Raw genomic sequence first — 25,876 nt, 5'->3', positions numbered from 1 at the left:
ACAAAACAAAACCTCAACTGCTTTTCATTTGTAAATGGACCTTGATTGATTTGTATCCCCTGTGGAGCCACAGGCCACAACATTAGAAGAAGAATCTTCGCATCTAAATAGGGGATCTATTTATTTCCTTCTCTATAAATGATCTCTGTCGTGAGAGATGCAGAAGAAATTAGGAATTAAAGGCCTGGCCACCCCCTGATACAAAGAAAATGGTACAGAAATCTTGGGAATCCATGGGACCATTTTAAGGGACAGTAAAATTAGACAGATTAAGACCCCAATCATTCCAAACTTGAGAACATTTAAATATGGCGTAATTTAAATTTTACATCCTCTACATAAAAGAGGAGCGCTTACCAAGCAAATAAATTTTGCAAATAGGATTTTCAAAGATATTTTAAAAAATATAATATTTTCAAGGAATCCTAAAATCTTTTTAGCAATACCCAGCTTTCTACCCTCCATTATTCATTAAAGCAGGATCGCTGGATATCTTCTGTGAAGACGAAAGGAGACAAAAATAGTACTTAAAAAGTTAATTAGAAAATTCCCTTTTACTGAATGATCACTGTGAGCTAAAAACTGTGTTCAGTTCAGTTCAGTCGCTCAGTCGTGTCCGACTCTTTGCGACCCCATGAACCGCAGCACGCCAGGCCCCCCTGTCCATCACCAACTCCCAGAGTTTACCCAAACTCATGTGCATTGAGTTGGTGATGCCATCTAACCATCTCATCCTCTGTCGTCCCCTTCTCCTCCTGCCTTCAATCTTTCCCAACATCAGGGTCTTTTCAAATGAGTCAGCTCTTCACATCAGGTGGCCAAAATATTGGAGTTTCAGCTTCAACATCCATCAGTCCTTCCAATGAACACCTAGGACTGATCTCCTTTAGAATAGACTGATTGGATCTCCTTGCAGTCCAAGGTAGTCTCAAGAGTCTTCTCCAACACCACAGTTCAAAAGCATCAATTCTTCTGTGCTCAGCTTTCTTTATAGTCCAACTCTCACATCCATACATGACTACTGGAAAAACCATAGCCTTGTTAGGCATATTATATACTTCAAATATCTCTTTTTTATTTTTTTTTGGCCACACCGTGCAGCTTGTGGGATCTTAGTTACCAGACCAGATAACCACAGAGAAAGCAGAGTTCTAACCACTGGACTGCCAGGGAAATCCCAAATACCTCTTGTGTGTGTGTGTGTGTGTGTGCGTGTGCGTGTGTGCGTGTGTGTGTGTGTGTGTGTTAGTAATAGGGATTAATCTCTCCATTTTACAGAGGAGGACACTGAGGTTCAGGGAGGGCGGGGGGTGGCGTGGTCTACCCAAAGTCACCCAATCAGAAAGTAGGAGCTATGGGTTCAGTCGTAGGAATGAGTGAGTGGTAAAGTCAGATTCTGAAACTAGATCTAATATACAGTGGTACCCAACTGCATTCATCAGTGTTTGACTTGGAATATGTTTTGTTAAGTTAGGTGAGCTGCTCCCAGATTATTTCATATCAGTGAGAATAAAATGATAACTTGTTTACACACCTCTCCTGCCAAGCTCTGGCTTCTTGCCTCCATGGACTCGAGGGCAAAGGATGAAAGAAATCCCTGCACTTGATTTTATCAATGCACTGACTTCACTCTGGGGGGTACTAAAATCCCATGACTCAGTTAACACTAATGTTTTAGTGTGTGCCCTGTAATTTACAAAGAGTTGTCCCTGTCTGTCATCCCACTAAACTTCTCATTTTCTCACACATGTTGATAAAACCAAACCCCATATGGTAGTAATGATGTTCTCATACCAAATGAACGGTTTGACTTAGGGATATGCCCCATCCACATTTTTTGCGTCCTAAATTCATTTTTGTTTCCAATTCTCTCTACATTTCCTGGTTCCAAACAGAATATTCTGATAGCATTTCCCACCTAATGAGAAACAGGAAGCACCTGAAGAGCCAGGAGAAAAACGAATCTGTGCCAAACCAAAGACCAACTTTTTAAGAATTAAAATGTTTGAGACATTGTAGACAGGTGCCCACATTCTTAGAGGCTCTCCAAATTAAATCAGCCTTCTGACCTTCTGGAGAGAACACAGCTGACCCTCACCGAGACCCACAGTCGGGCCATGATTAGAGAACAGTGTGCAGTCTTTCTGAACACTTCCCCCTGCATTTTCGCAGGGGCTTCCCACAATAACCCTCAGAGGTAAATGCAATGGAGGCATTACCGCGTCCATTCCCATCGAGGGTCCCCCTAGAGTGTGAGGCCACAGAGGCAGAAGCCTGGGAGATGGCGCCACGCCCAGCCCCACCCTTGGGTCTTTCCACTCTTCTGCCCTGCCCAGCACCCACCATTCCTCTTTTCCATGGGCCCCAACAGGCTGCCAACTCTAGGCAGGGCTCTGTCTTTTTGGTTGCAAAATGAAATAATCCTGCCTTAATGCAACCTTGAACGTGGATGCAGCCTGGGCCCTTGGAGAGAGGTCCCTAGCCATCTACACGGGCACAGAATAGTCTCCTCACTCAGCTCTGCCACTTTGGAGACATCATGTTCCAACTCTGTTTTCCCCTATAGATGGGGAACTTCTTGGGTTTTATCCATCAGGTACTTATCACAGGGCATAAAAGGTATTCGGTACTTAATAAAACTGCGTGGACTCTATCCCTGGTAGAAAAATTAGTCATCCTACAGTAATTAACAAATGCTTGCTTGGCAGATAGTATATTAGCAAACTGTTGTAGCTGTTGTTCAGTCATTCAGTCATGTCCGCCTCTTTGTAACCCTCCAGCGGGCCAGGCTTTCCTGTCCTTCACTACCTCACAGAGTTTGCTCAAACTCATGTCCATGAGCCAGTGATGCCATCCAACCATCTCATCCTCTGTTTCCCTCTTCTCCTCTGCCCTCTATCTTTCCCAGCATCAGGGTCTTTTCCAATGAGTTGGCTCTTCACATCAGGTGGCCAAAGTACTGGAGCTTCAGCTTTAGTTATCGGTCTTTCCATTAGCAGATATGTTATATTAGCATATATGTGCTTAGTACATACAATCTTCCCTCAGTATCCATGAGGGACTGGTTCCAGAACCCATGCAGATACCACCAACAGAAGGTGCTCAAGTCCCGTCTATAAAATGGCACAGCACAGCTGGCCCCTCGCAGCCCTGGGTGCAGAGGGTCAACTGTAGTCCTTACTACCTACCTACCTACCTACCCTCCTATCTGTCTGTCTAATCTGCGTATGCCAGCCATTGCTCTAAGACCTTGTGAGCTTTAACTTAATCCTCTCCACAGCCTCATGAGGTAGGTTAAGCACACGAGGCTGTCACTCATCTGAAGTCATGGCATTCGTGAGCGGCAGAGCCAGGACTGGGGCTCTGGGCCCAGAGTCTTGTGCTCTTAGCCACTACACTGCTTGGCCCCCTCCTTGTGCAGCATGTAATGAAAACTGGGCCTGAGCAAGCCACCCCACATCTCTGGGCATCAGTAAAGACAAAGAGGCCAGGCTGGGTGATATCTGAAAGGTTCTGTCAAACTCCAAAATACTTCCCTTGCACTTCACCACCACATGATCCCCTACCTGGAAAAGACAGCTCGCATTACTTGAGTTTTTCCACATTAAGAGAAAATGATGGTTGCCTTAAGTTTAGACCACAAAACAGGGAGATGGAGATCCCAAAGCTGGCGCACAGGCAAGGGCCCTAAGTGTGGCCTGCAACCGCACACCTGCCAGTCCCTCTTCAAGAGAAATCTGAGCATCTGCCACCCCTCACCTCTTACAGGACCAAAAACTACAGAGACGTTCTGTTCAGTCCCCCACTGTTCTAAGGGGCTGCTTGAACCCCAGTGGTCCCCACCTGGTTCCATCCCATACTCCCCCCTCTGGGCACTGAAAGACTCAGGATCCTGATGTGTGTGAGCCCAGTGGGGGAAGAAGCTCGGGCAGAGGGCATGACCACTTTGCTACTTCCCTTGCTGGTTCCAGCTGGTCGTCATTAAGTCAAGGATCAAGCACAGAAAAGAGTGATTCTGGAGACTGGAGCCCATCACTCAGCCACTGTTGCACAAGGAATGTGGGTTCCTGAGACGAGCCTGTGCCAGTCAACCATCGACGTGCAAAAACCAGGAAATCTCCTTACAAACAATGACAAGCATTTATTTCTCACAAGCACATCTACAGGTCTGCTAGGGTTTGGATTACTTGGCTGGCCTCTGGCTGCATGTCTGGGGTTCAGTCTGTTACACATGTCTCCCTTCTGGGACCAGTGAATGATGGAGAACATGTTCAGGGTGATGGTCTGAAGTACCTGGAGGGGTGGGTGGAAATACATGAGGCCTTTTTAGGCCTGGGCTTGGAGCTCACACTCTTCTGTGAATGACGGACACGTGCAGCAGACGTGACACCCTGCCACCTGGCCCCATCCCGCACTCCTCGGCTCACACAGGCTTTCATGCTCCTGCCAAGGTCAGCCCAGAGCCTCCCGCAAAGGAGACAGGCAGGTGCTCTTGAGAACACCGACACCCAAAACATTCATGTTCCCCTCCCCTGGTGACTGGACCCTTGGGACAGTTCAGTCACCCTCTCTTCTTTTGAGAGGGTTAATCACTGGCTCCTATTTAAAGCTCATTTAAACCAGAAACACCAAAACACAAACAGAAATCCCCCCACCCTCCAACCTCTGGGGGACAAAATGATTTGCTGAGGTCAGACAGATGCAAAACTCAAAACCCAGGTCTATGCACCATTTGCTGTTTGAGTGACCTTTGGCAATTAAATGCATCCTCACTGGTACCAGGAGAAAGGCAACACAGAAGCCCACTCACAGGAGCCCCCCAGGCCCCCTCAACACTTCTATCACACGGCCTGACTTCCACCTGCCAGCCAGCACCCACATCTCTCTGCCTGGGGACTTGCCCTGCCCACATACGTGGCAGGGCAGGATGCCCAGTGGATACAGACCCAGCTCCTCCTCCCTCAGGCAGGAGAATTGGGAAGTGTGTGTCCTGCACTGGCCCTGAGATTGCATCCCAGTGGCCCAGCCTGGTAACTCATGGGCAACTTCCACACATGTGCTGCTTTCCCCGTTCTCACTTTCCTGCTCCCCACTGGTGTTCTGGAATAACTTTCAAAAGCAACTAACCCAAGTGAAGAAAGATACCAAGTTTGCATGAAATGAGAGAATATATAAAAGTGCCCAGGCCAACCACATTCTACTATTGACTCACCCACACCAACTGCCAGATAACAGATGCTCTGAAAGAGTGAGCCACGGCAGCTACATGCATACATGGACATGCGACCCCAGCTCCCTCGCCTAAGGGCTGTCCTCCTGCTTTCTGACACCCGTGGGGGTGTACAGAGGAGTCGCCAGGGGTGGCAACGTGGCCCTATTTCACAACATACCTTCTGGGAAAACCAGAGTCCTGGTTCTATTGCATAACTAGCTGACTTCAATCCCCACCACCTCCATCAGTCCTACCAACTCTCTCACTATTCCCCAAACTTACGAGGTACCCAGTCGGCAACAATCTGGGGCGGTCAGGACACAGTCCTGGCCCCTTATCTATATCTGACCTATCCCTCCCTCTCTTGACTGATCACATCATCATCCATTTTGCAGGTGAGGTTTCCCTTATGACTGTGGCAGTTCTGAGATAAACAGGGCCAGAGTTCAGCTGCCTGGCATGTTTCTGCCAGAGCTGATCAGATGCTCACGTGGGATCAAAGAAAGGGTCCCCCTCGCGGAGCAGAGGGTCCGTGCCTCCTGCAGGGACCCGGCCTTTCCCAGGGCCCCTCTTCAATGGCCACAAAATTGGAAACATGGGAAAAGCCACGGAGGCCCAGGGGAAAGGTGGCCACGGGCTAGTGGAGATTTCTGTCCAAACAAATAAATTAGGGAGGGAATTAAAACATAAACAGCCAAGCACTTAGCTCACTTAAAATTAGGCTAAGAAAACCCTGAGAGCACAAGTTATAAAACTGCAGTAAGTGACACTGAATCCTTAAAGCTCAAATTCAGCTGAGCTAAGTCATGATGTTCAATGGTCCCAAGCCCAGGCATTAGAAATTTCTAAGCAGGGAGGCTGAGAAAACATTTTCCTTCCCAGACTCTAAGCACCCCTTGGTGAGGAGCTCTCAAGACCACGCTGAGGGTGCACCCAACTCTCCGGCATCTGCAGGGTGCGTGCACTGCATGAGAATGAAAACCAGACTTGAGATGTGACAGTGACTTAACCCTGGGCCTTCTCTTCCCTCTGTCTCAGGGCAACTGTCCACGGGTGTGGCCAGGAGCTACCTCAGGAGTCTTATGACCATCTGGGAGCTGCACGGGACTATGGAGACCATCTGAGCCAATCTCTGAATTTTCAGGGGAAGGAAACAGGCCCAGAGAGGGAAAGCAAGTTTCCCAAGGCTGCACACCATCTGGCAGTGTCAGGAAACCGAGAGGCTGGTGAATTTCAGTCTGAGACTTCATAAAGCTTGGGGAGTACCATGGGCTCTGTGGCACAGATGGGCAAGGCTGGGAAAGGCCTGGAAATGCTGTCCCTTCCCACCTTCCTCACTACCTGATCCTCAGACACCAAAGGGCCACCCGGCGACACGGTGCAGCCCTCCTGTTGGAGTGTGGAAAGCAGCGAGGAGTGTTTGGATGGTGGTATGGAAATGGGTGGGGGTTGTCTGAGATGTGATATGGGTTGGGGGCAAGGGAGGATCAACCGGCACTCACCTTCATAGCAAGGGATCAGCGTCCTGCCTTTGGCCTGGAGGTTGGACGGGATGATGTAACAGAAGCCGTGGGGCAGGATGTGGTCTGTTTCATAGTAAATGTTCTTCCAGCGGTGGGCACAGGCCTACGGGACAGAGAGAGGTTCAGAGCAGGACAGTCAGGCCAGGAGGTCACAAAGCAGAGCCCAGCAGTACCAGGCAGTTCTGTGGGAGCAGAGCGGCACAGACTGGCTGGGAAGCCACATTCTCTCCCACCCAGCCCCGGCGCCATGCTAGGCATCAGCAGACCGTGGGAGCTTGGTCGGGGGTGCCCCTGGGAGGCAGCAGACAATCAACAAACATATAAACAAACAAGGAGCATAACAAATGCTGGGGAGAAAGGACACAGGGTGATGGGCTAAGGATCTAGCAGTAGGGAGGACGGTTTTCACCTGGAGGCCAGGGGCGGTCGAAAGGATGAGAAAGAGCCAAACACCCTGGGCACAGAGGGAATATCAGGGGCAATGGAGAAGAAGGCTTGCAGAGCCAAGAGAAAGAAAGGCGGCCTGTGGGGCTGCTCTGGGGCAAGCTAAGGTCAGAGAGAGGACAGGGGCAGTCCCCGGGGATCTTGCAGACCTCCAGGATGACTGTGACTTTAGTGGATGTGCCAATGGAGGGTCTTACACAGGTGAGTGGTGTGGTCTAACTCACAACTTGGAAAGATAATTGGGCTGCCAAGTGGTGACTGTAGGTAGGTGAGGGTAGAGGTGAGCATCCAGGTGAGAGATGCTGCTGCCTGGACCAGGATGGGGGCAGTGGAGAGCGGAGAAGGGGGTGACCTCAGGATGCAGAGGTGGAGCTAACGGGCCTGAGGACCAAAGGACATGCTGAGAAAAAGCTAGAGACAAGAGGTGTTGCTCTGCCCACAACAGACCCTGATCTTCACGGCACCACCTGCTTGCCCACTCGAGCAGTCGCTGGCCTCCATCAAACTTGAGGCCCTTCAGAGTCACCTGGAAGTCTCACTAAATCACACAGCACTAGGCCCCACCCTGAGAGCTGGCTTGGCCAATCTGCAGGACCCTGAGAATCTGCATTTTAAACAAGCTCCCGAGTGAGCCGAGGCCACTGATCTCTGGAGCACCTTCAGAAGTTCGTTGTCAGGTTCAGGGCAAAGAATTCGGTTGAACCGTAAGAAACTGCTGACGTGTAACTGTTTTATATCATTAATCAGAAGTAAAGGTTTGTTGATGGTCTTTTGAAGTGAATTTACATACATAAAAACGCAAAAATCTCAAGTGTACTGTGCACAGATCTCAAGTGTGCATGTCTGTCAAAGCCATCTAATGAGTGTGGTCAAACACCTACATTCCTGTAACCAAACCCTTAGCAAGACAGAGAGCATTTCCATCTCACCAGGATGGTCCCTTGGGCCAAGAAGTGGCCTGAGCACCCCCCAAAGAGGTGACATCTAAGTAGATACCTGAAGAAAGTGAGGGAGCAGCTGGGAGGGGCCCTGAGATGGGTAAGAGCTTGGCATGGGTGAGGAGCTGAGACCAACCCTCTGGTCATCTCTAGAGGGCAGTCTCCCGGCACTGGGGTAGCACGTGCCAGGAGACGCCAGGAGGGAAGACAGTCCTGGGAGCCAGAAGCGAGAATACAGATCCATTCCCACCAGCCCTGGACACACCCAGCCTCATGTTCAGATGCACCCGCAAGGCTGGTGAGAAGCCAGACTGCTTCCTGCAAAGTTGTTTACCCTGCCCAGCCCTCCCCATTGCTCGTGGACATTCACACTCAGTACGGTTGTCAGGTTGCTTCACTCTAGCCAACAGATTCATTTTCTTAAAAGACTGCATTTTAAAGTAATCAGTTTTTAACTTATTTGTTCGTATCAAACACACTGTTTCTATAGGCTGTAACATTCAGCATTTGATTTTCCCAGGTGGCACAGTGGTAGAGAATCCACCTGCCAATGTAGGAGATACAGGAGACCTGGGTTTGATCCTTGGGTGGGGAAGTAAATGGCAACCCACTCCCCTGGAGTAGGAAATAGTGACCCACTCCAGTATTCTTGCTTAGAAAATCCCATGGACAGAGTTGCCTGGCAGGCTACAGTCCACAGGATAGCAAAGAGTCAGCCACGACTGAGCACACAGGCAAGCAACATTCAGAATTTACATGGCCCACATCTGACCTCTTCTGCAACCCTGAAAGGTGGGAAGATATCTTAGAATTCCCATTTTGTATATGGGAACCCTGCGTTTTAGACTGTGTTTTGCTCAAGTTCCAGAGCTGGTAAGGGCTGCAAACAACATGGAAACCCAGACTTCAGAATCCTCCTTATCTCACTCGGAAACATTTCCAACTTATAACTCCCAATTCCCACCTAAGAAGCCATCAAAACCCACCCTTTGGGGCAGGTCAGGTAGCTATTATCCTTACAGCCTCCCCAAAGGTCTTAGGACCCCAGAAATGACCTCTCTGAGGTTGAACGGGATGCCAAGGCCACTGGACGAAGGGAGTGGGGCTCTCCAGGGCCTAGGTATCCCCGAAGTCACTTGATGAAAAAAATCACTGCCTGCCAACCTCTCTGATCTTCATCCCTCCAAGCAAACCACCCAAGGGCCACCGACAAAGCCACTCCCTACCCATGAGAAAGCAAGGGAACTCAGAGTGGCAGGAAATCTCAGCTTGCCCACACTCTGCCTCTTGCCCTACGACAATGAACGTGAAAAACAATCTCTTGTTATTCCTTATACTGCAAACCACCTCCATTCCTCCCCATTCTGTGCTGTTCTGTGCTTCTAGCACATCTCGATAGACTAAAATCATGTCAAGCAAGAAGCTAAACAAAGCTATCATTCAGTGGATAATCACTCCATTCCACTAAGTTTTTATTTTTATTTCCAACTACATTCTGATAGCTTCCAAACTTGAATCGCTTACCATCCAATTAGCTGGTAAATGAGTTATCTTTTAGTTTATGGATTTGGCAAAGCCCCAGGGCTTTCCGTGTTTTACTGTATGTATGGGTTAGAGGGACTGTAAAGGGAGGCGGGTGTTTGTCATGGTGCACACTACTCTTATGAGGATGGACCTTCTGTATTTCATGTCCAGCTTATTGCCTTTTTTTTTTTTTAAGTGTCATAAACTATTTAAGGAGTGATCTTGGGGAATTCCTAGAAGAGCCAAAGATTGCATTCACAGCAAACTAAACTAAAATTAAGGCATTCTGTGAGGTCAGAGATCAAAGTGTCAAAGGCAGTTTGCATGTAAGAAAACAAGAAAAAGTGTCTCTGAACATAAATTACAGAAAGAAAAGACTGTTTAGCCCTGATTATCCTTCTACATACACACATGTCAATCTGACTCCAACATTAAGAAAAATTCCTAGGGACTGTCTCCAAAGCATTAAAATCTCTATCAATCTTTCCAAATGAATTCTGCTGTGAGAGAGAAGGGTGGGGGGCAGGGAGGAGACAGGGACCTCCAACAGGAAAAAGAGAGCACCCTCTGGAAACAGCAAGACTTACTCCAACTCAGATTCCAGAAAAGTATAACAAAAGGGGGAAAGGTCTAGGACCACCCCACATCTCAGCATCTGACATATTTCAAGTTACAAGGGTTGTTTTTGCTACCAAAAGAATAAGAAGGAAATAAAGAAGCAATTTATTTTGAAGGCCTTTTTGTGGTATGACAATGTCCTTCCTGGATTAGGGGGGCAGGTACTGGGCCCCTCCAGATGGCTCTCCCGCCACCCCACCCACCCTCACCATGCACAGATGACCAGAGCTTTTCCCATGCCTCAGGTCTACCCAGCACAGTCAGGAGCAGACAGGCCGTCAGCCACTGAGAAGACGGGGTGCAGGAGATCAGGGCCCTGATACCACAGATTCCACCCCCCAAAGCAGCTCCCCTTCAAATGGAGGAGGGGGTGGCCCGGGAGGCCCAGGAATGGCGACTACTGGGGTTCTGGGAAAGTCATTCTGAGAATGTTCACCTCCTGAAAATTTATTAATATATATACAGCTGGGGAAGGGGCGGCAGGAGCCACGTCGGGCCGTGAAGGGGCAAGCAGCAGCCCTTGAAGCAGTCTAAGAAGCAAGCCAAGGAGATGGAAGAGCAAGATAAGGCATCCAAGGAGAAGCAGAAGAAACTCGCCGAGCTAAAAGTGAAGGCTGTGGGGAGAGGCCTCCTGGCCACAGATGGAATTAAGAAATCTGGCAAAAAGCAAGTTGTTCCTTATGCCTGCGGCAATGATGACTCTTAGCTGCATTCCTGTTTAAACATCTGGATCCCCTGCCACAATATCTGTTGCCACCTATAGCTAGAATGAAGTGTTGTCTTGGAAACCATTGTTCATTTAAGAATAAACTTTTATAAAAAAAAAAAAAAACAACTATAAAAAGAGATGTATACAGATGATTTGGGGCATTTTTCTGCATGGCTGTTACTGCTCAACAAAAAGTTTACTTAAAAAAAAAATCAGGAAACAAAGCAACAGAAGTAAATGCAAAGTATATCCTGTGGCTTTGAAAAAATGGCCAAGATGAGAAGTGGTGAATAGAAAGACAGCAACAGCCCTGACCCTTGGAAAGGAAACAGCCAAGAGACAGAGCTGGAGAACACCTCTTCCTCCCAGAAGTCAGCTAGTTGCTGTCTTTAGTTGTTGCCTGAGCCTTGCAGACTCTGCTGAAAAACAGAAAGGTCAGACTTGAACACTGTGAGCTGCGCTCCCAGGCTGAAGAGACGGCTCAGTGCCCATGCCGGGTTTGTTGGGTAGTTATTACCAGAAGTGACTTTCCCCCTGTTTCTTGAACTGTCATCTGCACACTGGGGGTGTGGGGTGAAAGTACAAGGGGAAGGGGCCTCTAATCCCGATGCTGTGTCCATGTGTGTTATCACTTGGTCCCTGGGGTGCCGGAAGAACCACAAGGTGGTGGATGCGAGACTGGCAGGCACTGAGCTGAGGGCAGCCTGCCAGACAGGCCCAACATCCTGGATCTTGCCAGAGCTGGCTGGTGGGTCTGTGGACCAGAAAATGCCATTCATTATCAAGGTATTTAATTCTCCATCACAGCTTTCAAACTCTCTATCCGTTCTTTACTTTAAAGTCAGCATCAGATGCTACTTTCAAAAAGAGCTATCCCACCTCTCCCATTTCAAATCCAACCTTGGAATCCAGTATTATGCTTCTTGGGGATATAGGTGTGAAGCCAACACCCCCAGACAACTACAGAGTTCTCAAAATGCGATTGAACGAAACATATCTTCCTGTTCTTAATTTTAAAATAAACACTTGCCTGCCAGAAAGTTTTGACATAAATAAGACATGAAAGAAAATTCAAATGGATATGAAACCTCCAAAACAAAAATATGGACTGGGTCACCCTCCTTGTCTCCTAATGTCACCTGTCAGTTCCAAGGGGCATTTTATAGCCTTTGTCTCATGCATCCTCAGCTGCTTAGAGTCAGCCACCAAAAAGATGGCAATTGATTCGGTTTCTAATTGCTTTAGTACTGACACTCAGTCCCTACATTAGGGCTTCCCTGGTGGCTCAGACAGTAAAGAATCTGCCTGCAATGCAGGAGACCTGAGTTTAATCCCTGGGTCTGGAATATCCCCTGGAGAAGGGAATGGCTACTCACTCCAGTATTCCTACCTGGAGAATTCCATGGTCAGAAGAGCCTGGCAGGCTACAGTCCATGTGGTCGCAAAGAGTCAGACATGATTGAGCGACTAACACTTTCACTTTCTTTACATTATTCAAACATACTTTCAGAAGCCACTCCTTAGAGAGACCTTCTCCTAGAGCTGAGAGTGGAAAGGGTCAAAAATTTGGTCTCTATCCCCAAGTGGCTCCCATTAAAAAGGACATATACGCACAAAACAAGTCATGCACATAAGATAATAACATAACGCTGAACTTCTGATGACCCAAAGATGCTCAGCTTTTTCCTGACAACACCATCATGGTAACAGGCTTCATGGAGGTGGCAGAGTCTAAACCAGGGAGGACAGACTGGACCTGGGATAGGCCTTTCCTGACAAGATGGCATACGTGCTAAAAGCCATGAGAAGAACTCAACAAAAAACAACCCATTTTAAAAAATAAGCAAAGGACCTGAACAGACATTTCTTCAGAGAAGACAGACAAATGGCCAACAAGCCCATGAGAAGATGCTCAACACCACTAATCGTTAGGACAATACAAATCACAGTGAGATACCACCTCATACACATTAGGGCAGTTCCCACACACAAAAAATAAAGTGTTGGCAAAGACATGGAGAAATTGGAACCCTCCCCTTGTGCACTGCTGGGAAGCATGTAAAATGGTACAACCACTGTGGAAAACAGTAGGGGGGGTCCTCAAAAAATCCAAAATAAAATCACAATAAGATCTAGCAATGCCACTTTTGGGTTTATATTCAAAACAACTGAAAGCAGGATCTCCGAGAGAGAGTTGCACACCAATATTTATAGCAGCATTATGCACAATAACCAAGACACGGAAGTAGGACTTCCCTGGCGGTGCAATGAACGGCACAGGACTCCATACTTCCACTGCAGGGGGCACAGGTTCGATCCCTGGTCATGAAAATAAGATCCTACATGCCACGCAGCATGGCAAAAAAATTTGTAAAAAAAGATGTGGAAGCAACCCAAATATCAATAGATGAATGGATAAAGCAAATGTGGTATATATATACAGTGAATATTATTCAGCCTTAAAAAATGAGGAAATCTTGCCCTATACTTCAATATGGATGAAACTTGAGGACACTATGCCAAGTGAAATAAGCTGGTCACAAAAAAGACAAATGAATCATGCAAATGGGATCATACAGTATGTACAGTAGCCGAACTCTTAAGGAAAGAAAGTTGCCTGGGACTGGGGGGAAGAGTGAGGCTGAATAAGTTTAGAGTTTATTTTGCAAGATGTAAAAGTTCTAGAAGTCTGCTGTAAAACAATGTACATATAGCTCACTATACTATACACATAACAATGGATACCATGGTAAATTTCGTGTTGGTTTTTAAGATCTTTTTTGATGCGGATCATTTTTAAAGTCTCTATTGAATCTGTTACAACACTGCTTTTGCTTTCTGTTTTGGTTTTTTGACCCTGAGGCATGTGGGATCTTAGCTCTCCAACCAGAGACCAAACCTGTACCCCCTATACTGGAAGGAAAGTCTTAACCACTGGACTGGCAGGGAAGTCCCAACTTCATAGGGTTTTTTTCTTTTAAAGATTTACTTTGGTTTTTGGCTGTGCTGGGTCTTCATTGCTTCTAGAAGGCCTTCTCTAGCTGCCGTGAGCAGGAGCTATTCTTCGTTAAGGTGCATGGGCTCCTCATTGCAGTGGCTTCTCCAGTTGCAAAGCATGGGCTCCAGGCGCACAGGCGTCAGTAACTGTAGCACATGGCTCAGTGGTTCTGCCGCATGGGCTTAGCTGCGCCACTGCACATGGGATCTTCCCAGACCAAGGATCGAACCTGTGTCCTTTGCATTGCAAGGCAGATTCTTAACCACTGGACCACCAGGGAAGCCCTCGGGTTGTTTTTGACCACAATACAAAAAAGCCACGAGGAAAACAGATGCTGCTGGATGCCTCTCCTTCCCCACCCCCCACAGAGTAGCTTCCAGAATAGACGCTACAGTAATTGCATAAAACATGAAAAAATTAACTCTGCATACAATGAATTAGAACAGGAGCATCACACTCCAGCTAGTCTTTTCCAGCTTCCTTGGCTCAATGGTCCCCCTGATCCTCACCGCTCTTCACGTCCACAGAGACAGCCCCTCCGGGTACTCTTTTGCAATGATGCAGAACCCTCCAGGAAGAAGCTCTCGGCCACACGGAGGTCATCCTTCCATGGGGAGGGGAAGCGTTTTCACGGGAGCAGCCTCTGCGTCGAGGATCGGAGCTCTCGGGGACTGTGTACTGTGCTGCCACTAGACCCCCATCTCCTTTGTTCTGAATACTGACCTCAGGCCACTTTGATTTACGGATGGATCAGCTTCTTGTCTTCCTTCCCACAGGATGACAGACAAGCCTCCTGGGCCTGGTCATGCAGTCAGGGTCAGGCCACCATGTCTGGGGGAAGGCAGATGTTGGAGAAGGTCCAGGGCAGTGGGTGACAGTGATTAAAGGGCTGGAAACCAAGGCAAATGCTGGGCTGGGGGGCTCAGCATGACCCACGGTGTCTAGTAGGGAGGCCCTGTGATGCTGGCGACAGCATCCAGCTGCTTCCTCTCTCCCCAGAGGGGCCCAACGGGGAAACGCCTGATTTGTGCTGAGAGGCAGGCAGAATTCAGACCAACAGCCCTTACCACTGAGAAGCTGAATGCAAAACGGGCTCCTCAGAGAGGGCTCAGAAACACTCTGCCTAGATCCTTAAGGAAAATCTGGTTTTCCCTGTGGATTAAATATATGTGAAACCCCCAGCTTTACAGCCTGTGGCCCAAAGGAAGCCCTCCAGAAATGGCAGCTAATATTATTTTCCCTTCTCAAAAACATTTATATAGCTTTCAATAAAAGGCCTATGAAGTCAGAAACATAAATACATGTATACATGAACACATGTGCCAGGCTCTTCAATGAAACTGGGCACGTTAAGAACTTGAGTGTTATACCTTAAGAGAAAAGTGTGAAGGACAAAAGTGGACAAAACAAGACCTCTGGGTCAGTTACAGATTCTGTTGAGACCACGTTTCCTCTGTGCCAGCCGACGCAGCAGCCAGTGGACATCTGTGACTACTGAGCACTTGCAATGTGGCCAGAGTGACTGGATATTTTTTTTTTCACGTGGACCAGTTTTAAAAGTCTTTACTGAATTTGATACAGCATTACTTCTGTTTTACATTTTGTTTTTCTGGCCAGTAAGGAACATAAGAAAATGACTGGGACGACAAATGTTCTGTATCTTGATGGGTGGGTGGTCACACAAGTGTGTATAAATGCCAAAACCCAAACTGTAATCTTAAGATCTGTGCAGTTTATGGAAGGGCTTCCCTGGTGGCACAGTAGTAAAGAATCCGCCTGCCAGTGCAGGAGGCTCAGGTTGGATACCTAGGTTGGGAAGATTCCCTAGAGAAGGAAACAGCAACCCACTCCAGTATTCTTGCCTGGGAAACCCCATGGACAGAGGAGGCTGGGGAGGGTGGGGCTATAGTTCATGGGATCGCAAAAGTGTCAGACACGACTCAGCAACTAAACAACAACAATTTTATGTAAATTGTAACTCAATTTAAAAAGATACCCACAGGAAAATGCTTATGTAATGATCGAAATTTATTTATACAAAGCACTTTCCACATACATTTCATTTGCCCTTTTTCAATAGCCACATCTCAATACCCTGGAATAGACATGATTAACATTTGACAGACAAAGAAAATAAAAAGATGAATCATTTGTCCAAGCAGTCTTCCAGAAGAGGCAATCTCAAAGCCATGCCCTTATCGCCATGCCATCCAGCTTTGCAAAGGGGTCAAAGTCATTCATTTCCAGGCTGCCACCCCCTCCCCACGGCTCCCCCAGGAGGCCTTACCAGCACACGGCCATCGGCCTTGGGCTGCCGCGCCAGGCTGACCCCCATCCATTCATCATCTCGGTCTTCCCGGCAGGTCTTTCCACAGGGCATGCCCCGATTCTTCCCTGAGGAAAGACAGGAAAGTCAGACCTGGCCTGAGGAACGCTGTTGTCTACCTTCCAAAGGGCAGTCTACAACCCACGCATTTGTTACTGTCAGTGAAAGCAAATCCCTGAGCCCAGTGAGGCCAGACGATACAAGTCAGGGGTGGAGAAGAGAAAGGTTTAGTGCAGGGCCCTGCAAGGAGACAGGTGGCTCGTGCCTTGAAACCCCAAACTCCCAGAAAGCTCTCAGCAAAGGCCTTTCCTAGGAAAGGTGAGGGAGGGGCTGTGACAAACTTCTTGGTGTCAGATCCTTTGTTCCTGAGGTCAGGTCACAATGTTCCCATAAACCTCTACCCAAACCAATGTTATTCTCTGTTCTGACAAGACAGGACTCAAGTCCCAAGACTCAACTCTCATTCTCCGAGGTCCAGGCCTGGCTATGAGGAGGGGTCCCCGAGCAGGCCCATCCCCCTGCCCAAGGGCTGGTCCAGCCCCCAGCCCGGGTCCTCCTGCCAGTGTTCAGCCCAGCTGAGAGGCGGCTCTCAGCCCCAAGTACGCTCAGGGTCAGGGACCATCACTGCTGAGGGAGCCAGGCACCCAGCACCCAGCGGCCCCTAGGCCGCCCAAATGGGGGCTGGGTTCCTCAGACTTCAACCCAGGGAGGCGCCTACTGCCATCGCGCTGCAGAGGTCAGGCGAGATTCCCGCCTCCTCCAGGCCTGGGCCAGGGCCGGTGGGCCGCCGTGACGACGGCTCAGGAGGACACAGCCCTCGGCCTGTCCCCGGGGCCCCGCCTCCCCTGCTGCCTGAGCCTGAAGGCCTGGAGGGCCGGGGAGAAGGCCGACGTCAGCCTCTCACCACACTCTCCGCCGAGAAGAACGCCGCCCTGCCGACCATTGGCGGAGCGTGACCTCTAACCTTCGCGCTAAGGGTCTCGGGGAACAGCTGCACGCCCGCGCCTACCACATCACCAGCCCTTAAATGAGGAACTTGCAACAAGATGTAAATTGACTCCACCACCATGTATGTTGTTTAATTCATCCGACTTTTTTTCATAGCAAGACTTTTCACCAAGGAAGCAAATTGCTGATGTATATTACAAAAAAAGCTCCTTAATTTGTTATGGACCAGTAACAGCCCACAAACCAGTCATGGAGAATGCCACGGACACCTCTCCTATTCTGCTAAAGAGAGGCATGACAATTCCTCATTTAATGAAAATAATAGAAGATCTTGAGGAGAAAGGACTTTGGCGAAATCGAGGACTCGAAGTGATGACTTCCGTAAAATAACTGCTACTTTGAGAACCGACTCTGTGCCAAGCACAGTTCTGTGTATTCACTTCTATTATCCCATCAGTCCTCTCACAGTAATCCCTGTGAGGTGGCTATCATCCTTCTGATTTTACAGGTGAGGAAACTGAGGCCAAAGAGCCTCGGAGACATCCAGTGAGACATCCAGTGAGTCCCAACAAGTAACAGGCAGAGCTGGGCTCCGAACCCAGGCAGATCTGACGTCCAAAGATGATGAACTTTCCATCAGACCAAGGGGGCTTTTAAAAACACCTATCAATCATCTCTTTGCCTACTTAAATCATAAAACCTAACATTGCTTTTAATGGCCTCCCATCTTGTACGTGGAACGGAATCCTAACACCTTACCCCAGTTCACCATGCCATCCTCCCCTGCTTCCATGGTCCCCTGCTTACCACTCCAGGGATGCTGGGGCTTGCTCTGGATTTTAAAATGCCACAAACTTTCCTCCCATTGGAGATTCTGCCTCTAGCACCTGCCCAGCTAAACGCTGTGCATCTTTCCAGTGTCAAAGTCACTTCCCCAGACCCTCCAATCTAGATCAGATCAAATACTCACCTCCCCTCTTCTCTGATCTTTATTTGTTTTAATGTCTTTTTTACCTACTAACTAGTAAGGCCCAGGATAGTAGGATCTTTGTTTGGTATATCCCAGTGCGTAGGAAGTAATAGGTACTGAGCACATGATGAATGGATGGGTAGATGGATGGAAGGAAGGAAGGAAGGGAGGGAAAGAGGGAATGAAAGAGAGATGGAAAAGTGAGTGAATAGTTAGGAAGAAAAAGAGGATAGTATGAGGGTGCAGAACCCATCCCCATCTTGGCAGTGAAAAATCTACCCACCTCGAGCCATGTCCAGTTCGGTGCATCTCCGGTCAGGGTTGGTGTGGACTCGGCACTTAAACACAGCCCCAGGGGACTTCACTGAAGTGCTGTACTTGGAATCCGCCTTTGGTGCACCCACAAGGACCCTGCACATCAAGAATAAAGGGCGTTCGGTCACAATCCAGTGCCAGGCAAGTGCAGTCAATGCTAAATCCTCACCCAGCCGTGAGTGTGTTGTCTGAATGCTCTCTGGGAGACATTCCCCAGAATTATACGGTGCTGAGGGTGGTGGTGGCTGGGGGAGAGGCAGAAGGAAGGGCCTCCTACTGTGAACCCGTCATGATTTTAACGTGCCTAGAGAACATCTGAGTTTGCTTGGGAACACATACCACCAAAGGGTTCCTATCCAGAATGTATAAAGAATTCCCCCAAATCAACAACGAATAATAGACCAAAGACTTGAACAGATGCTTGACAAAAGAAAAGCGGCCAATAAACATATGAAAAGATGCTCAACTCTATCTGTCACCAGAGAAATCCAAATGAGACACCACTTCACATCCTGTAGAAGACTAAAACCAGAAAGACTGAAAACACCAAGTGCTAGCAAGGATACGGAGCACATGGGACCCTCACCCTTCCTGGGCACAGTGTGAATGATCACAACCACTTCGCAAAACAAATCAACTATACAGCTATAGAAAGCTATACAGGTGTCTGCCCTCAGACCCAGCAATCCGCTTTCTAGGAACATACCCAGCAGAAACGCACACATACGTCTACAGGAGACACGCACAAAATATTGGGTCTGTAATGGCCCCAAACTACAAGAAACCCTAAGAGCCATCAATGCTAGAATAACTAAACTGTGGTGTAGAAACAGAATTCTATACAGCAACGAAAAATCAATGAACAGTCGACTGCAACCTCATGGACAAATCTCACAGACACTGAGCAAAAAATACAGGGGACAGTAGTGTACTCAGTGCCTGAATCCGTTTATCTGACATTCAAAAGCAGGTGAAATTTCAGGGTGGTGTTAGAGGTCAGGAACACACTGACCTCTCGGGAGAAGAAGGCAGGGTATAACCAGGAAGAAGGGTTTCTGGAGGAAGGTGCTTGAAAATGTTCTCTTTTTCAAACTGAGTTGTGTTTATACAAATTTGTGAATAATTTAAAATTGTGAAATTTTATTAAAAATTTATGAATAAACAAAAAATGAGAAGTTTAGAAATGCCATTTCTACTGTGTCCCACTCTTGCTCCCCACCCCACGATATGTACCTTTAGGGTGACAGGAAAGAAGTAACAACAGAGTGAAATTATAAACCACAACCTCTAGCCCAAGGCACACCAGAGCTAGATGAGTTTGCCTACAACAGGGCAAGAACGTGGCTCTACGTCCTTCATCTTGAACCAAAAAGCTGCCCTGAGGATGTTGCTGCTGCTGAGTTGCTAAGTCATTTCCGACTGTTTGCAACCCCACAGACTGTAGCCCGCCAGGCTCCTCCTAGCCCATGGGATTCTCCAGGCAAGAATACTGGAGTGGGTTGCCATTTCCTTCTCTGGGGGATCTTCCCAACCCAGGAACTGAACCTGCATCTCCTACTTTGGCAGATGGGTTCTTTACCACTGAGCCACAAGGCAAGTCTGCCCTGGAGATGAACCATCGTCCCCAGCAGGACCCTACTCCCCAGAGGAGAAGAGCAAGATGTGCCAAGACGACAGAGAGACACATTTGGGTATAGAACATGTTACAAAAACAGTTCTGACCTAGAGTTTTGTCCCTAGTTTCTGCAAAGTAGTCAGTGGAAGAGCTGTATCAGAGAATACCAAGCACCCTTGGTCAGGCACGGCTGGCACTGAGCTACAAGGACCTGTACAATGAAACTTTAAACAGAATCCATGCTCATGCTTAAAGAGCAGACAATGCCACGCCACTCACTCAGCGGAACAAGGGCCTATATCTGATTCTGTGAGTTGCCCATATCTCACGCAGCCCAGAAAGGAAGTGCAGTTCCCCTCCCAAGAGTATCAGGCATGTTATGAAAAAGCTCATGGCCCCCTGGCCTGGGAACGGAATGCATTCTCCTTTATGCATCTCTGGACAAGGTGACTAATAGCACAGGTTACAAGGACCTTATACAGCCTCCCTAGGGCAGCAGAAAGCTGAAGCAGGCTCCTCTAACTCGTTTCTGAAAGCCTCCTTCATCTTGGGATCTCAAATGTTCACCCCAACCCTGGTCTCAGAATGACACTGCTCCCCTCAGACACTCCGGCTGAGCAAAGAGGTGTAGACCCTCAGATTAGACCACGGAGGACTGAGACCCTCAGACAGTCATTCAGCAAAGGTTGGCAGAGCCCACGAGGGACACCACCCTAATCTGCTCAGAGACATGGTGTCAGGTTCATAAGGAGCCACATGGGTCCCTGTGCTCAATCCTTCAACCCCCAGGGAACAGGAAGGGTCTCCTTACTGGAGCCTTTCTTTCCAGCTCAGTCTTAGAGTCTGTATATCTGATCCTGTGAGGAATCGAATCACACCACACTGGGTGTGAGAGGAGCCGGGCCCCCAACAGTGGGGGTTCCTCTAAGCTGCCTGCTGCTGCTCAGTAACACCCCAGGATCTGTGCCCCCCTGACCCCGCACCCAGGGCTCCCAGGGCAACTCCCAGCCTCAGTCTCACCACGAGGGGCCACAGCTGCAGAATCCCAAACAGAAGTGGGGCTGGAACCCACTGCCTCTGGAAATCTTAGCAAGCACTTTCCCGAGCAAGCCACGACACCTCCATCACCCACACGAGGGCAGTCGGGCCAGTCTGTGGCTGCTCTCTGACAAACGCAGAATGATCCTCTGAAGGAAACTCCAGTGAGAAGAAAGCCACATTAAGGGATCAATTTCCCCCCTGGCTTTGGGGGCTGAGCTTTGGAGTCACTGGAGCCAGCTCTCTCCGATGCTCGTTGTGTTTGCACAGGTGAGAGGAATTAGTAGTTTGCCATGTCTACGCTGAAACACCCACCACCCTTCCACAAGGCAGACTGCAGGAGCTGCTGCTGCTGCTGCTACTAAGTCGCTTCAGTCGTGTCCAACTCTGTGTGACCCCATAGACGGCACCCCACCAGGCTTCCCCGTCCCTGGGATTCTCCAGGCAAGAACACTGGAGTGGGTTGCCATTTCCTTCTCCAATGTATGAAAGTGAAAAGGGAAAGTGAAGCCGCTCAGTCGTGTCTGACTCTTTGTGATCCCATGGACTGCAGCCTACCAGGCTCCTCCATCCATGGGATTTTCCAGGAGCTGGGGAATGTCAAATTCCTCCTTCACTCCAAAAGCCCCATGGGACAGGGCTGGGTCCAGAAATTCCCACCAACTCCAAATTTATATCAGCACAGTGAATAAATGCTAACTGAAATCAGATCAGATCAGTCGCTCAGTCGTGTCCAACTCTTTGCGACCCCATGAATTGCAGCACGCCAGGCCTCCCTGTCCATCACCAACTCCTGGAGTTCACTCAGACTCAACATCCATCGAGTCAGTGATGCCATCCAGCCATCTCATCCTCTGGCGTCCCCTTCTCCTCCTGCCCACAATCCCTCCCAGCATCAGAGTCTTTTCCAATGAGTCAACTCTTCGCATGAGGTGGCCAAAGTACTGGAGTTTCAGCTTTAGCATCATTCCTTCCAAAGAACACCCAGGGCTGATCTCCTTCAGAATGGACTGGTGGGATCTCCTTGCAGTCCAAGGGACTCTCAAGAGTCTTCTCCAACACCACAGTTCAAAAGCATCAATTCTTCCCGCGCTCAGCCTTCTTCACAGTCCAACTCTCACATCCATACATGACCACAGGAAAAACCATAGCCTTGACTAGACAAACCTTTGTTGGCAAAGTAATGTCTCTGCTTTTGAATATGCTATCTAGGTTGGTCATCACTTTCCTTCCAAGGAGTAAGCGTCTTTTAATTTCATGGCTGCAGTCACCATCTGTAGTGATTTTGGAGCCCAGAAAAATAAAGTCTGACACTGTTTCCACTGTTTCCCCATCCATTCCCCATGAAGTGGTGGGACCGGATGCCATGATCTTCGTTTTCTGAATGTTGAGCTTTAAGCCAACTTTTTCACTCTCTGCTTTCACTTTCATCAAGAGGCTTTTGAGTTCCTCTTCACTTTCTGCCATAAGGGTGGTGTCATCTGTATATCTGAGGTTATTGATATTTCTCCCGGCAATCTTGATTCCAGCTTGTGTTTCTTCCAGTCCAGCGTTTCTCATGAGGTACTCTGCATATAAGTTAAATAAACAGGGTGATAATATACAGCCTTGACGAACTCCTTTTCCTATTTGGAACCAGTCTGTGGTTCCATGTCCAGTTCTAACTGTTGCTTCCTGACCTGCATACAAATTTCTCAAGAGGCAGATCAGGTGGTCTGGTATTCCCATCTCTTTCAGAATTTTCCACAGTTTATTGTGATCCACACAGTCAAAGGCTTTGGCATAGTCAATAAAGCAGAAATAGATGTTTTTCTGGAACTCTTGCTTTTTCTATGATCCAGCGGATGTTGGCAATTTGCTAACTGAAATAGATGCTGCTAAAAACAAACAAAAACGCAAGAACTAAATGAGGGGGAGAATTCACTGTGTACAAAGGAAGGGAAATGGCTGCAAGAAACAATGGCAGGGGACTTTCCTGGCGGTCTAGTGATTAAGACAGCATTCCCAATGCAGGGGTCACAGGTTCCATCCCTGGTTAGGGAACTAAGATCCCACATTCCATACAGCACAGCCAAAAAATAGATCTACATTTAAAATAAAAAAGAAAGAAACAGTGGTCTATTCCTCTATTGGGTATCCAACCTGGAAAGCTTAAATCCCAGGATGGATTCTCCCAGCTGAGAGCTGAGACAGAGAAGCAAAAATTTATTTCAAAATCTAAAGTTGGAGAAGGGAGACTTCCCTGGTGGTCCAGGGGTTGGATCACCACACTTCCACTGCAGGGGGGGCACAGGTTTGATCCCTGGTCAGCGTACTGGGATCTCACATGCCATGTGGCACAGCCCAAAAATAGAGAAAAAAAAATGTTGGAGAAAGGACTTGCTGAATCATACTTTCCTTCGAAGCCCAAGGTACTCAATGGTTCCAACAACAACAGCTGATGAAGTACCCGATTACCACCGTCTGGTTCAAACTCTTAATCAGCTGCTTGGAGGAGGAAGTTTCTTCCCCCCCAATTCCTGTGTGACAGGAAATGAAGCAAGAGATAAGGGGGCATGTGTGCACACATATGCCTGACATTCACAGGGTGGCTCGAGGGAGGACGAGCCTGTATCTCTGTGTTTACAGAACATCATGGCTTCCTCCACAGCCTGGCACTGCTCTTTACCTAGGCTGCAGGCCAGTAAGGCTGCTCCACAGGCCAGCTAATGAGTTTGCCTCTTCTGAAGCCCTGCTATCGGCCGGGCTGATCCTGAGAGAGAGGACAGAGTTCAGGGCATGCCACTGAAAAGATGACATTGGCTTTTTCTCTCACTCTGAGTTACACAGACATACCCTCCCCCTCAAATCTTTCCTGGCACTCTTGATAAGACAGTAAGATGCTTCTTCCTTCTGTACAGTTACCATCTCAAGGAGCCGAGCGTCCCCGCCAACAGGCTCCCCATGAAAAATCATCTGGCTGCTTCGGACCTTTGCTTGACTTCAAGTTGCAGTCCTCAGAGCAGCAGCACGGAGAACCACTGGGAGCATAAGGGGAAGGCAGAATCTCAGGCTCCATCCCCTTTCCACTAGATCAGAACGTGTTTTCTGGGTCTTCCCTGGTGGCCCAGCGGCTAAGACTCTGAGGTCCCAATGCAAGAGGGCAGGATTCGATCCCTGGTCAGGGAACCAGATCCCCACATGTCGCAACTGAGAGTTCAAATGCCACAACTAACGATCCCTCGTGCTGCCACGAAGATCAAAGATCCCGCACATAACAAATAAGACCTGGCACAGCCAGCCAAATAAAAAAAAATAAAACAAATCTGTTTTAAAAAGAACATGCATTTTTTACAAACTCTCCAGGTGACTTCTAAGAAGGGTTCTAGAACCACCTACACTGATTACAATCACTCTCATCTGGGGCCAGTATGAAGAGATGACCCCTGAGAATCAAGCTCTCCTCTATCTCACTCCCAGTTAAAGATGCACAGAAACTGCCCAGGCACTTCCCAGTCTCCTCCTTAACTCAGAACTCGGGTTCCTAATTACAAGGACCACCAGCCTGTATTGGGCACGGGGAGTGTGCAGGTGTTGGGCTAGGCTCCCTCTGGGCTGAACTGCATTTCATCTTCACCACAAGCCTGCGGGAGGCACTGATATTATTCCTCCTTTACAGATGGAGAAGCAGGTGACCACACGAGGTCATGGCACTCACCTGAGCCCACAGAGATGCCAAGTGCAGCACGCACCCTGGCAGTCGGGTGCAGTGCCCACTCCCCTACTCTGCCCTCCCCACATCAGCCAGAAAGGAGGAAAAGGGAGTCGACAGGTGCCAGCCGCTCACAGGTATGACCCTGTCTGGAAAAGGTGCCTCATGCTCTGCAGGTGACCCTGCGCTTAAACTCTGGATTGGAGGCTCCGTCCCCAAAGGATGAGAGGAAGCCTTTCTCCTCCCCATAAGGCTGAACTTCACTCGCCTTCCCACTTTCCCAGAATATTCACTTTGCTGGTGTAAAAGTGCTGCCCAGAGGTTAGCCACCCCCACCCCCTCGCCCCACCCCGCCCCGCCACTCTGAAATTTTATTGAAGTAATGTGTGCATGTGGGCTCAGTCGTATCCGACTCTTTGCAACCTCCATGGACTGTAGCCCCATGGACTGTAACCCCCACAATCTGTAGCCCTGGGTTCTCCAGACCAGAATAGTGGAGTGGGGTGCCATTTCCTTCTCCAGGGGATCTTCCCCACCCAGGGATCAAACCCTCGTCCTGTGTCTCCTGCATTGGCAGGCAAGTACCAGCTAACCCACCGGAGAAGCCATTATTTACAGTTGATTTAAAATGTTCTGTTAATTTCTGCTCTACAGCAAAGCGACTGAGCTATTCATATATGCTGCTGCTGCTGCTGCTGCTGCTGCTGCTGCTGCTAAGTCGCTTCAGTCGTGTCCGACTCCATGCGACCCCATAGACGGCAGCCCACCAGGCTCTGCCGTCCCTGGGATTCTCCAGGCAAGAACACTGGAGTGGGTTGCCACTGCCTTCTCCATTGTGTGAAAGTGAAAAGTGAAAGTGAAGTCACTCAGTCGTGTCCAACTCGAACCGACCCCATGGACTGCAGCCTACCAGGCTCCTCCATCCATGGGATTTTCTAGGCAAGAGTATTGGAGTGGCTTGCCATTGCCTTCTCCGATTCATATATAATCCTTTTCATATTCTTTTC

General features: G+C 48.6%; 1 protein-coding gene across 2 annotated transcripts in view; it reads right to left on the bottom strand.

Moving 5' to 3' along the window:
* Nucleotides 1–25,876, bottom strand: part of ITGA9 (integrin subunit alpha 9) — a 364,736-nt gene that overhangs the window by 325,389 nt on the left and 13,471 nt on the right. The window contains exons 1-4 of one of the 2 annotated variants that reach the window (XM_086365877.1): nucleotides 21,161–25,844; nucleotides 18,494–18,621; nucleotides 16,254–16,360; nucleotides 6,715–6,838 (exon numbers count right to left, since the gene is read on the bottom strand). In XM_086365877.1, the coding sequence (XP_086222003.1) occupies nucleotides 6,715–6,838; nucleotides 16,254–16,360; nucleotides 18,494–18,503 (241 nt within the window). In that variant the 5' untranslated portion in view covers nucleotides 18,504–18,621; nucleotides 21,161–25,844. Of the gene's footprint in view, nucleotides 1–6,714; nucleotides 6,839–16,253; nucleotides 16,361–18,493; nucleotides 18,622–21,160; nucleotides 25,845–25,876 lie in introns of those variants that run through there. The other variant, XM_086365876.1, reaches the window with a different exon arrangement.

This window comes from Bos grunniens, chromosome 22 (genome assembly GCF_055505025.1).
Source record: "Bos grunniens cultivar Pamir isolate PY7600 chromosome 22, Bosgru_T2T1.0, whole genome shotgun sequence".
Taxonomy (NCBI): domain Eukaryota; kingdom Metazoa; phylum Chordata; class Mammalia; order Artiodactyla; family Bovidae; genus Bos; species Bos grunniens.
Note: the sequence above shows the minus strand (reverse complement) of the source record. Positions and strands in the feature narration are given on the sequence as shown.